Source organism: Labeo rohita, unplaced genomic scaffold (assembly GCF_022985175.1).
Source record: "Labeo rohita strain BAU-BD-2019 unplaced genomic scaffold, IGBB_LRoh.1.0 scaffold_687, whole genome shotgun sequence".
Classification (NCBI taxonomy): Eukaryota; Metazoa; Chordata; class Actinopteri; order Cypriniformes; family Cyprinidae; genus Labeo; species Labeo rohita.
The window spans coordinates 12,359-23,910 of record NW_026129620.1 but is presented as its reverse complement, the minus strand read 5'-3'; the positions used below and the strand labels follow the sequence as shown (position 1 = coordinate 23,910).

Genomic DNA, 11,552 nt, shown 5'->3' with positions numbered 1-11,552 from the left:
CTGTATAGAAAATGTACTAAACACACTTTGAGGAAAAACTGTATAAAAGAGGGTGCAAACACGGATTCTGCAGATTGCTCTGCAGAGTTCTCTCGGCTTCATAGTCATCTTCTGGCATCAAAACCTCAAGCCTTAAGCAGTGATGTCTCACAGAAGTGGCAAACGCCACCACAGAACTTACTCTTTAAGCCCCCCAAACATAAATTGTATGAAATGTATGTAGGCCTATGCATTTATATTATAGCAGTACCTTAAACATATTAAATGTAAGAATTAAGCAGCTTTTTTTCGAGGGTTTGTGCCACTTACAAAAAAAGGATTTACAAAAATAACATTCATTTACATTTATGCATTTTGTAGATGTTTTTATCCAAAGTGATTACAGGGAGCCCGATCCCCTGGAGCAACATATAAATTTAAATCTTGCAAGAAATGGAATAATGACAACATGAATGGTAAAACATTTTACTTTGTTTAAATGTTTTATAGGTAGTCATGCTCATGGAGAGCAGGCACACAAACGTTTGGAGCCAACACAGCGGTAGCCAGATTGCCCTGCATGTGTTCTCCCATTCTTACCTTAAGTTTGTGTGGATTAGTGTCATCTTCATGGTCTTCCTCATCCTCTGGCTCAGCAATGTCCCCATTGACAAGAGCAAGACTGTAAATCACAGCGTAGCATGTAACAACCTCAGTCACAAAGGCGGGGCTCAGCTCTTAAGGCCTTGAAGAAAGTAGAGCACCAGTATGTTTTCAGCATGCCAAAGACTATGCTTTGTGCACAGGAGTGCTTTGCTGTTGAAGCAAGCCTCCACAGGGTTCTGTAAGGCTCTATGTGGTGATGAGACAGATGGGTGTACATAGACAAGGACATGTGCCTTTCCCATCCATGATCAGATTCTAGTCTGACTTCAGCAGTGAGTGACGTGATGGATGGCAGAGACAGGTGAGGGTGGACATGGTGGTCAGCTGCTTCATTAGAATAAAGCTGCAGAACTGGCACAGCTGTGATGAGATGGCAGTAGGATGTTAGAATAAAGCTTTGTTTCATGTGTTCATGTGTTGTTTGTATACAGTCATGACCAAAAATATCAGCACCCTTGCAATTCTGTCAGAAAATGCAACACTTATCTCAGACAATTGTTCCAATTGCAAATGTTTTCACATGTTTATTGTTTTTGTTTGCACTGTAACAACACACACACACACACACACACAAACAGAGAAGAAAAATCAAACTTGATAAAATTTCACAGAGAACTCTGTAAGACATAATTGCTTTTCAAGCATGTAATGCTCCTGTAATTTGTTTTTAGACACACCCGTGGCAAGTAACAGGTGTGGGCAATATACTAATCACACTTGCAACCAATTAAAATGGAGAAACGTTGACTCAACCTTTGTGCTGTGTATCACACTAAGCATGCGGAAAAGAAAGAAATGTAAAGAGCTGTCTGTGGATCTGAGAGAAATTTTTTTTGGAAAAACATGGACAATCTCAAGGCTACAAGTCCATCTCCAGCGATCTTAATGTTCCTGTGTCCACTGTGCACAATATCATCAAGAGGTTTACAGCCCATTGCACTGTAGCTAACCTCCCTGGACGTGGACGGAAGAGCAAAATTAATGAAAAATTACAGCAAAGGATTGTTCGAATGGTGGATAAAGAACGCTGATTAGCTTCCAAACAAATTCAAGCTGATCTGCAGACACAGGGTGCAACAGTGTCAGCTCACACTATCTGTCACCATATGAATGAAAGGGGATGATATGGTAGAAGACCCAGGAGGACACCACTGCTGACACAAAGGCATAAAAAAGCAAGATTGGAGTTTGCCAAAATTTATCGGACAAAACCACAATCCTTCTGGGAGAATGTACTGGGGACAGATGAGACAAATGTAGAGCTTTTTGGTAAAAGACATCATGGCCCTGTTTACAGAAAAATAAATGAGGCCTTCAAAGAAAAGGACACAGTTGCTACAGTCAAACATGGTGGAGGTTCAAAGATGTTTTGGTGTTGCTTTGCTGCTTCTGGCACTGGATGCCTTGACTATGTGAATGGTATCATGAAATTACCAAAGAATTTTGGGGCGCAACGTAGTGGTAATAGTAATGGTAGTGGTACCGTAGTGGTGACGGTACCAATTTTTTTGGCCATGACCATATGTATTTATTTATTGTGATTTACTGTGACTTTTATTCATTCTTTTTACAATTTTTTTTTTACATTACATTTATTCATGTTTCTTATTGTCTGTGAATAAAATATAAATACTTAAGTTATGCATTAATCAGACTCAAAAAGAGAAACAGAATCAGAAAGTTCATTGCAAACTTTATTGCCAGGTATGTTTACATATACAAGGAATTTGTTTTGATGACAGTTTCCACAGTACAAACAGAATGACAGTGAAAAGACAAGAACAGATAATAAAAAGAATACAAAGAGAATGAGCAAACAGTGAATAACAATATACAAAATATATATATGGATATTTAAAGAAAACAAAATAGACAGATGGTATTAGATGTGTGTACAGGTTTGTTATGTACAAATGCAGGGAAATGTAAGTAAGTTTATGTGTTAAATAAATATATGTAGTGTTGTGTGTTACACATTTATTGTCAAGTTAAGTGTTCATGAGATTGATTGCCTGAGGGAAGAAACTGTTCTTGTGCCTGGCTGTCTGTGCTTTTGTATAGGGTGATATTTCATGGATATAACCAAAGCTTCCCTAACACAGACAGAAACACAATAATGGTGAATATGTAAAGAACTAAGAAGGTCACATCTATGATGCTTGCCACTCTTGTCCAGCACAGAGACATCTTCTTTTGCTGGTTTTGCTGAATTGCAGCACAACATTCAGTGAGGATCTGCTTTAGAAGGTCAAGGGTACAAGACCCTTGTTGTTCATTCTGATCTTTAACTGAGTCTGGAGGGCTCTGTGGGTCTCTGACATTGTCTATGAGATGGAAAAAAAGCAAAGTATGGCTCTGGATAAACTTTTTTTTTTTTTGTATGTATGTGTGTGTGTGTGTGTGTGTGTGGTCTGCATATCTGCATCAGGTAGTCTTTGCTGATACTCCTTTATAGAAAGAACAGATTAATTTCACATGTGGCTTGTGGAATGGTTTGTTTCATATATATATTTTGTGTCTCAAAGGGAAACACCTACAAATGCATATTTATTAAGGTCAGGTGCAAAAACAACTGTGTCCACGCCTTTTCAGCACTAATTCTTCACTGCGCATCTTTAGTAAATCCTGACTACTATTTTAATGGTAAACCACGTGTTGCCCTGGTGTATTAGTATTGCTAACTGCTTTTTTTCGAGAATGAACCCTGTGTAAATTATATGAATGTGAAATAATCATTTCTGTTTCTGGTACAACGTGCACATCCTTATGTCCTGTAAGGCTGTCATGTAAACAACTCAAACCTTGAGGATGCAGGAGATGAGCTAATCATTTCAGTTTCCCACCTGCATAGCTTCAACGGATGTGACGTGAAAAAAGAATGAACGACTGCAAAACTTGAAAACCCAGCTAAGCAATGAATTAATAATTTCTGTTTCTAATAATTTGGCCTTATAGCTGTATTATAGTTTTGACTTATTTGAAATGTGATCAGTGATTGCGCAAGTAGATATATTGGGAAATTTGGATGTTACACTCAAAAAAATATTTCAGCCCTTAATTTAATTCAATTACGTACAAAATTTCCATGCATTTAGATTATGTAGTTTTAATTTAAACAAATCAATTAAACTTAATGTGATTCAAATGCATCAGTCTTACGTAAGTGAAACAGGTAAAGCTGATGTAATAGTTCCCAGTGTTAAACAAACCCTGCTCAGTGTTCATGTGTTTCCACACTACAGAGTGTTCAAGTAGCATTGACACAGTGTTGGAGTTAAGGAGATCATTATGTCATGATTGACCAATAATGATGAACACCTGCTGTTTACAAGCAGAATCACCGAAGGAAAGAGAAACACAAGAATCAGCCACAGCCAAAGATAAAATTAACTTAAATAACTGAAGACATTAAATCTCTGATTAAACAACTCCACAAACAACATTACAGTTTGACTTGATTTCTGTCGTATATCCACAAATATTATTTGAAAACGTCTAAACAGAGGTTTAGATGTTTTATTTAAAAAAATGTTTCATTTGACCTCACCATCATGGCGAACAGGGTTTACTTTAGTTGGGCTCTTGACTCTTGACTTTCATGATAATGATTTAACAAAAAATTAAAATTAACCAAAAACACCGAATCAGACTTCTTTTTGGCTTTTTTATTTTGTTGTAATAAATGTGCTTCATACACATAATTACAACAGCCAAAAAAAAATTAACATAAAAAAGTCAAGAGTCCAACTAAAGTAAACCCTGTTCGCCATGATGGTGAGGTCAATTGAAACTTTAAAAAAAAATAAAGCATCTAAACCTCTGTTTAGATGTTCTGAAATAATATTTATGGATATATGACAGAAATCAAGTCAATCTGTAATGTTGTTTGTGGAGTTGTTTAATCAGAGATTTAATGTCCTCATTTATTTAAGTTAATTTTATCTTTGGCTGTGGCTGATTCTTGTGTTTCTCTTTCCTTCGGTGATTCTGCTTGTAAACAGCAGGTGTTCATCATTATTGGTCAATCATGACATAATGATCTCCTTAACTACAACACTGTGTCAATGCTACTTGAACACTCTGTAGTGTGGAAACACATGAACACTGAGCAGGGTTTGTTTAACACTGGGAACTATTACATCAACTTTACCTGTTTCATTTACGTAAGACTGATGCATTTGAATCACATTAAGTTTAATTGATTTGTTTAAATTAAAACTACGTAATCTAAATGCATGGAAATTTTGTACATAATTGAATTAAGTTAAGGGTTGAAATATTTTTTTGAGTGTAACATGTAGCATTTTAATTATAATCTGCTGAAATTACTTGAAAATAGATTCATTCAGATTCAGTTTTGCTGATCGAGATTCAAAGATCTGAACTAAATAAAATGATCCAAACTTCCCATCACTCAGTTTTACAGATACAAAGACCACCTTATGTGTGTTAATGCCAAGTTTTGCAGGACTTATGTTCATGTAATCAAATAAAATCTTCAAGTCTAATTTACTCAAAGATTAATTTTATTTGAGTTTCTTATATGCACCAAAGTGACTTAGGTGGAAATGTTCAGGGAAATGTTCCTCATAATCACATTCTCTGTAGTCTCTTACCATTTTGGCCAGGAACAGTAGCTGTTGTGTCCACTAATATCTTCTTTGCTCCTTTAGCCTTTAGAAAATTGACAAGGATGGTTTCCAGAAGGCTGATGCCAATGAGACTAAAAATCACACTGCAGAAAATCCCTGTGAAAACAGCAGAGTATGACTGCAACAGCTTTCCTGTGCTATAAAGGGTACAAAAGTTGCCACTGGGGCAGTACCTTTAAAATGTACCACTTAGGTACTAAAATGTACACTTTTGGTATTAATATAGACTTCTAATTTACTACCCCAGTGACAGCTTATTTATTTATTTATTTATTTATTTAGAACGCAAACTTGACAAAACAATGTGCATATAAATAAGTATAAAAAATGTGGGCAGAATTCTTTCACAGAATTCTCAGCATGGGTCACGACTATCAACAGACAGTTCACAAACGTTCTAACTAAGCAATGTAACAACAGAAGACCTTAAGTACACACTAATAACATATGGACAGGTAATCTCACTGAACTAATAATTAAATAAAGAACATTAAGTCAAAAAGAGGTTGATCATGTGCTCTCTGTTTCCCTCTGCTGGACATGTCATGGTGTACCAGGAAGCATCACTTTCATTTGATGTGATTTGAGAAGGAATTTCAACTATTCTGCCTTAAATCCCTAAATTTTCAACTATATTTCATTTTGAGAAAATACTCTAGGTTTAATGCATGTCATTTGATTTCTGTGACTTCATCTGAGCTTCAGTTACAGGATTGCATTTCTAAAAAAATAACCAGGATGGCCCTCCTGCCCTGCACATTTTGTATGTCTGCCTTATTAGACACACACAAATCAGGTCTTGCATTCTCTACTAATGAGCTTATGATTTGAATCAGGTGTGTTAGATGTGGGAGACATGCAAAATGGGGTTGTGGCTAGAGTGGGTATAGCTCAGACCAGAAACTACCAATAAAATTAATTGTTCTACCTATTAGATTGTGTTTTATTAACATCTACACCCACCCCAACACTAAACTTAGCCCTTACTATAATACAAAAACAGTATTATTGTTGTACAGTGTGACAAAATAATGTTAGATTGATGTGTGCATGCCAGAGCTGTATCCCTTCTAGCCTAAACCACAAAATGGGCAGAGCAGGAGGGCCTCCAGGACAGGTTTGAAAACCCCTGATTTAGACTCACCAATCAGTGGGATTTTATCAGCTGTAGAGGGCAACGTGTCATTAAGGATCAGCAGGAACACAGAAATAGACAACAGTAAAGTCACTTTAAAGCTCAGCTTGTCTGTCCCACTTCCATCTATGAAGAAGGACATCACATCCAAAACAAGGAAGAAAAATACTGGTAACATGAAGTTGATGACATAAAATAGAGGTCTCCTTTTTATGGTGATCTGCCATGTAGAGAGATAGAGAGAGAGCGAGAGAGAGAAACATTAGCATCACAGTGATTTTGGCATATATTTTTCACAAACTCATAAACTAGTTGTTCTTTGTTTTGTTTTCTTTTTTTTGTTTGTTTTATAATTGTATTTATGTATTTAATATTGGCTTACATTCCATATGTGCTCCGTACCTGATATATCAGCTGATCCATTTCTATCACCTCAATAATGTTGGTAATAGAGTTAGTCACATTTATACTGATGAGCTCCCACTCTCCCTGAGTGTGAAAGGTCTTCTTGGACTGGATGGTAATCCATGTTGTATCACTAAATTTAATAATTCTAATCTCCTGAACTGTGGAAATAAGAAGTCAAATAGTTTAGAAGTATAAACCATGCTATCGTGTGTTTGTTTGTCAAAACTATTTCATAGGTTTCAGATGTACTTGAATATGCTGTAGATTGCAATGTTATATTGCAGCTGTGGCTGTCGAAGGGAAACCTGTAGAGATCCATCCTACAGGCCGTGGTCAGAGCTAAAATATCAGAAGAGGCAATTACGCCGAGATGAATCAACTTCACATATGGAGACTCCTTTGTTCCAAACTCTGTCTTGATGCTAAATGGATAAAATATAATTTAACACTGATTATTAAAGGCATGATGACTGGAGACAGAACATATTAAAAGCATATCAAAAGTAACTTGCAGACTACTGAGAATCATGTTAAGTCAGGGGTGTCCAGTCTTGCTCCTGGGGCCTGTTGCACCAGCTGGACGTACACCCGGTTGTAAGACTAGGCTGAACGCAAAGTGCACTTTAAGTCATGCGTATAATTTATACCCGTTGCACCATCTCGGCGTGGTGCTATGTCTGAGACCAAATTTTACACCTAGTCAAAGGTAGATGTAAAGTGAAAAGTCATAATTTGCTCGGACATGATTCTTTTTTATTTATTGCAGATGTCAACTGTGCCAACATTAACTGCACATATTCTCTCAGAGACAATGAGAGATTTTACCATATCCTGATAACGGTATATAACTTATCTTAAATTAAACTTTAATCTTAAATTATTAATATTTCTATTCAACATCTTGCTTAGACAGTATAAATGCTTGGAAATACTTAGCGTCTTTAATTCCACTCATCATTTGCAGCGTGCCTAATCACTTTATAACCGGCCCCTTGAGATTCATCTCTGTTAATTTTCAATAAAATCTTTTGTAGACATATGACAGAAATAGAGTCAACTTTGTGGAAAAGTTAAGAGAGTAATGTCAAACACTGAACACGACACGATAAAGCAAAGTGAATAATTGATCGCTTTTGTCTAATGCAAGCCTGTACAACAGGTGACACTGCCCAAAAATGCATTTTACGCCTGCACACTAGGTGGCGCAATGCAATATTCAGCTGATACTGTATGTTGGCACCTATTCTATGGAGGTGCTAAGCCTCAAAACAAAAATATAAGCACACTCGGTTGATGTTGTAAAAACAACAACAAAACGGATTTAACAAACGCACCAGTACACACTTTTGTTTGCGCTTTCTGAAGCGTCAGTTTTTCTATTTACAACATGGTTTTGCATTGATGAGCAGTGTAGCCAATTACAGACACATCCTTTAGTTTCTTGAATGCAATGGACAATTAAAGATGTTTAAGTGAGATAGAATTTACTCACTGCTCCAAACACTGCAATTCTGCACGCTCACGCATTCTACAAACAAAGTGTAGATGTGATGTAAATAAGCGGTGTAAGTGATGTAAATAGAGAGATTTATTATAAACCATCTTTGATTGTGATGAACTGAGTGACAGCTTTTCAATGATCATTTACTCACACAATCCTGCCATGAGAGGAGAAAAGATCAGCCTGAACCACGGGCTAAGACCACACCAAGCATGCGGTAGTACAACACACAGTTCCCAACAAATACTGATGACGCTAGGAAAGCTGAAAGGTGGAAGTAGACCAATGAACATTTTAACTGAGGTAAACCAAATCAGCCTTCCTGGCCAGAATAAACAAGTGGGTGTACTGAATACAGACACAACAACAGCAACAAGGTAACACAGTCTAACATAGTGCATAGTGTCAAAAGCTATATGCAGTAAAAAACTATGCCCCACACTGCAGCATAGCGATAAACTAGAAGAATAAGTGAGGCTTGTGACATCCAATTTGTAAATCCTGGCAAAAGTATTCTATGAAGACCAGCCAACTGCAAAGTATATGTTTTGAGGGAGAGCTCTCATAGCAACAGATTTCAAAGGTGCCATATCGTGCCGTTCACTAGATACAGCATGTATCATACAGCTGAGGGGGATTCGCCAAGAAGAAGCCACCAACATCTCCCTGAGGTCCAAAAACCAAGGTTCATTCAGAGGCAGTGGGGTTCATGCTCTCTCTTCCCTAATTTTGCATAATACCAGAGGTAAAAGAGAACGCGGCCAGCACAACGTCAGGGCATCTTCCAATAGCAGGGAGTGAGACAGCTAAAAGAAGGCAGTCTGTGTTCTCGCTCAGTCCCAAATCATCCAAACCAAATTGGGATGCAGCCTCCACTCCCCAGGAAAAATTCCATTTTGGCAATTTACGTACGAAACCACAGACATATTGTCAAGCAGTTTATGTGCCACCTGCTCTGAGATTTCAGTATGCCCTCACACACTGCTCCCCAGCCTGAGGTCAATGGATCTGTTGTAACCAGTCCAAGAGGAACACCTCAGCTAAACATTTCTGGGTCACACCACAGTCTCAGAGTGCTGATGCAGTGGTATGTGACCACAGTGCCATATGACATATCATTCCATGCTCTGTGCAGAAGACCCTGGTGAGAAACTGATGATGCCTACACCATAAGTCCTAGAAGCCTCTGAAATTCCCTCAAGGGAACAGAAAGGTCTGAAGCAGTGCAGAGCTGATAAAAAGGTTGTTATGCACTCTTGAAAGAGGCAACTCTTGAGAGAGTCGAAACACACATCCAGATATGTTATAGACTGACTTGGGGTGAACATGGTCTTCTACATATTCACACGCAGCTCCAGGGACTGTAGATGGTGAAGCAGCAACTGATAAGCACATCTTGTGAATGGGCTGAAATCAGCCAATCGTCTAGATAGTTTAGAATATGCATACTGCTCACTCTGAGAAGGGAAAGTGCCACATTTATGCACTTCTGGAATGTGCGGGGGGCTAAAGCCAGCCCGAATGGGAGCTATCTGGTGCTATCTGAATATGAAAGTATGCATCTTTCAGATCTATGGATGCAAACCAGTCCCTGGGACAGATTTGTGTCAGGACCTGCATCAGAGCCGTCATCCTGAACATGTGCTTGTGAAGTGCTCTGTTGATGGGTCTCAGGTCCAGAATCGGGCATGAGTCCCCTATCACTCTTGGGTACCACAAAATAGCAGCTGTAAAACCCAGCTCGATTGAAGGGATTCACTCTATCATTCCTTTTGCAAGCAGGCTGTGAACCTCCTGTCTTATGGGGCTTTTCAAAGCAGTGTCACTGACAGAACCACACCATTGAAACGGTGTGGTCTGCGTCTGAACTGGAGAGAATACCCGCCAGCACACAGTGTGAAACGCCTGGAATAGCTTTCCATGCATCTAGAAACTGACTTAGCGGCCAAATCTCTTCAGTTGCTACTGCTGGCAGTGAAGTTGGTAGACTGGTACCTTGCCTCAGCAAGTGATCTGGCTAGATCCAAAAGTCGTTTTAATGTCAAACTGCTATCTCTTAGTGCTCTTCTTCATAGCTGTGATGATGAACAGGTAAGTATGATTTAAGATTTTATTTCATTTTCTGCATCTGAAAATTCATGGGTTGTGGCAAGCTGCCTCTACCTGGTGTGGAATGCATCAATAGTCTCTCCTGATTTTTGTTTAGCTTGTGTATGGACAATTTCAATTTGAATTAAGGTGTATATGAAGGTGTCTCATTTCTTTGTCTATGTGTAAAGTAAATCTTCAGTTTTTGTATGTTGTATTTTGACAGACAGAGATTGTGGTCTGATCAAACTGATCAGATTTTATAAATTACTAAATTATAATGTGAACAATCAGTCCTAAAGAAGTAGTTGAGGGGGGAGAAGCAAATTTTATGTGCAGTGAAAAAATTCCTCTGAATTTTTGTCATTTCCGCATACCATTACCCTTATTCTATCCATCATTTTGCAACCTTTCTGAAATATCACTTATAGGAAAAACAGTCAAAATATAAGATTCTGGTTTATACCTTTCTATTATACCAATGTCTGGAGTCCAAAACATATTTTTGGGGGCTACAAATGTTTCCATTCCACAAAATAATGTTTTATCCCACTTCATATTTGAATCTGGCCAGGCCTAAAAAATTACAAGACATGATTATAAGACAGACAGATTGAAAAAATCAGATGAATTGAGTAAAAAATTGCAAAAATGGAATGAGTTTAAAACACTTACAGTTATTGTTTTGACTTGTGTGGTGAGGCTCTGGTCTTTTTCATTCTGTAGATAAAAAGAAGCGTTGAGTGATAATACTAAAACTGCTTCACATCCTATAATGACCCAATGAGACGATAAATCATTGTGGACTCATACCACATTTATGATGGAGGTCACATAGAGGTCCACATAAATTATGGCAGGCTGGTCCTCGAATATCAAGGGCCACATTCTGGTAACCTGAAAGTCATTTTTGTCCAAGCCGAGATGTTCAAAAAGTTTTTTTTTAGCTACAGCATACTCTGTGTTGTTGCAGTTTTCAGCATTGGACACCCACTCTGTGCAAATGAGACATTCGGTAAGTAAAAGAGGAATTATTTTAAACATTCATTCTTTTACATTTCATACTCTTTTCACATTTACACAAACAGAAACAAAAAAAAAGACTATTGTTTTCCAAGGGGTC

The 11,552-nt window shown here is 37.8% G+C and overlaps 1 protein-coding gene across 1 annotated transcript; it reads right to left on the bottom strand.

The window, feature by feature from the left end:
* Positions 1 to 2,457: 2,457 nt before the first annotated feature.
* Positions 2,458 to 11,324, bottom strand: LOC127161612 (5-hydroxytryptamine receptor 3A-like). Its single transcript, XM_051104341.1, has 8 exons — positions 11,243 to 11,324; positions 11,105 to 11,149; positions 10,896 to 11,005; positions 7,090 to 7,262; positions 6,835 to 6,998; positions 6,442 to 6,652; positions 5,262 to 5,393; positions 2,458 to 2,969 (listed from the first exon to the last, which is right to left on the bottom strand). The coding sequence occupies exons 1-8, from the start codon at positions 11,315 to 11,317 to the stop codon at positions 2,716 to 2,718; spliced, it is 1,164 nt and encodes a 387-aa protein (XP_050960298.1). The 5' UTR covers positions 11,318 to 11,324; the 3' UTR covers positions 2,458 to 2,715.
* Positions 11,325 to 11,552: the final 228 nt, after the last annotated feature.

Excerpts from the sequence above, each read along its gene's own strand:
- LOC127161612 (XM_051104341.1), bottom strand. The coding sequence starts at position 11,317 with ATGTGGCCCTTGATATTCGAGGACCAGCCTGCCATAATTTATGTGGAC. Across the intron at positions 11,150-11,242 it reads TGACCTCCATCATAAATGTG|AATGAAAAAGACCAGAGCCT; the intron begins GTATGAGTCCAC and ends TTTTATCTACAG. Across the intron at positions 6,653-6,834 it reads TGGATCAGCTGATATATCAG|ATCACCATAAAAAGGAGACC; the intron begins GTACGGAGCACA and ends TCTACATGGCAG.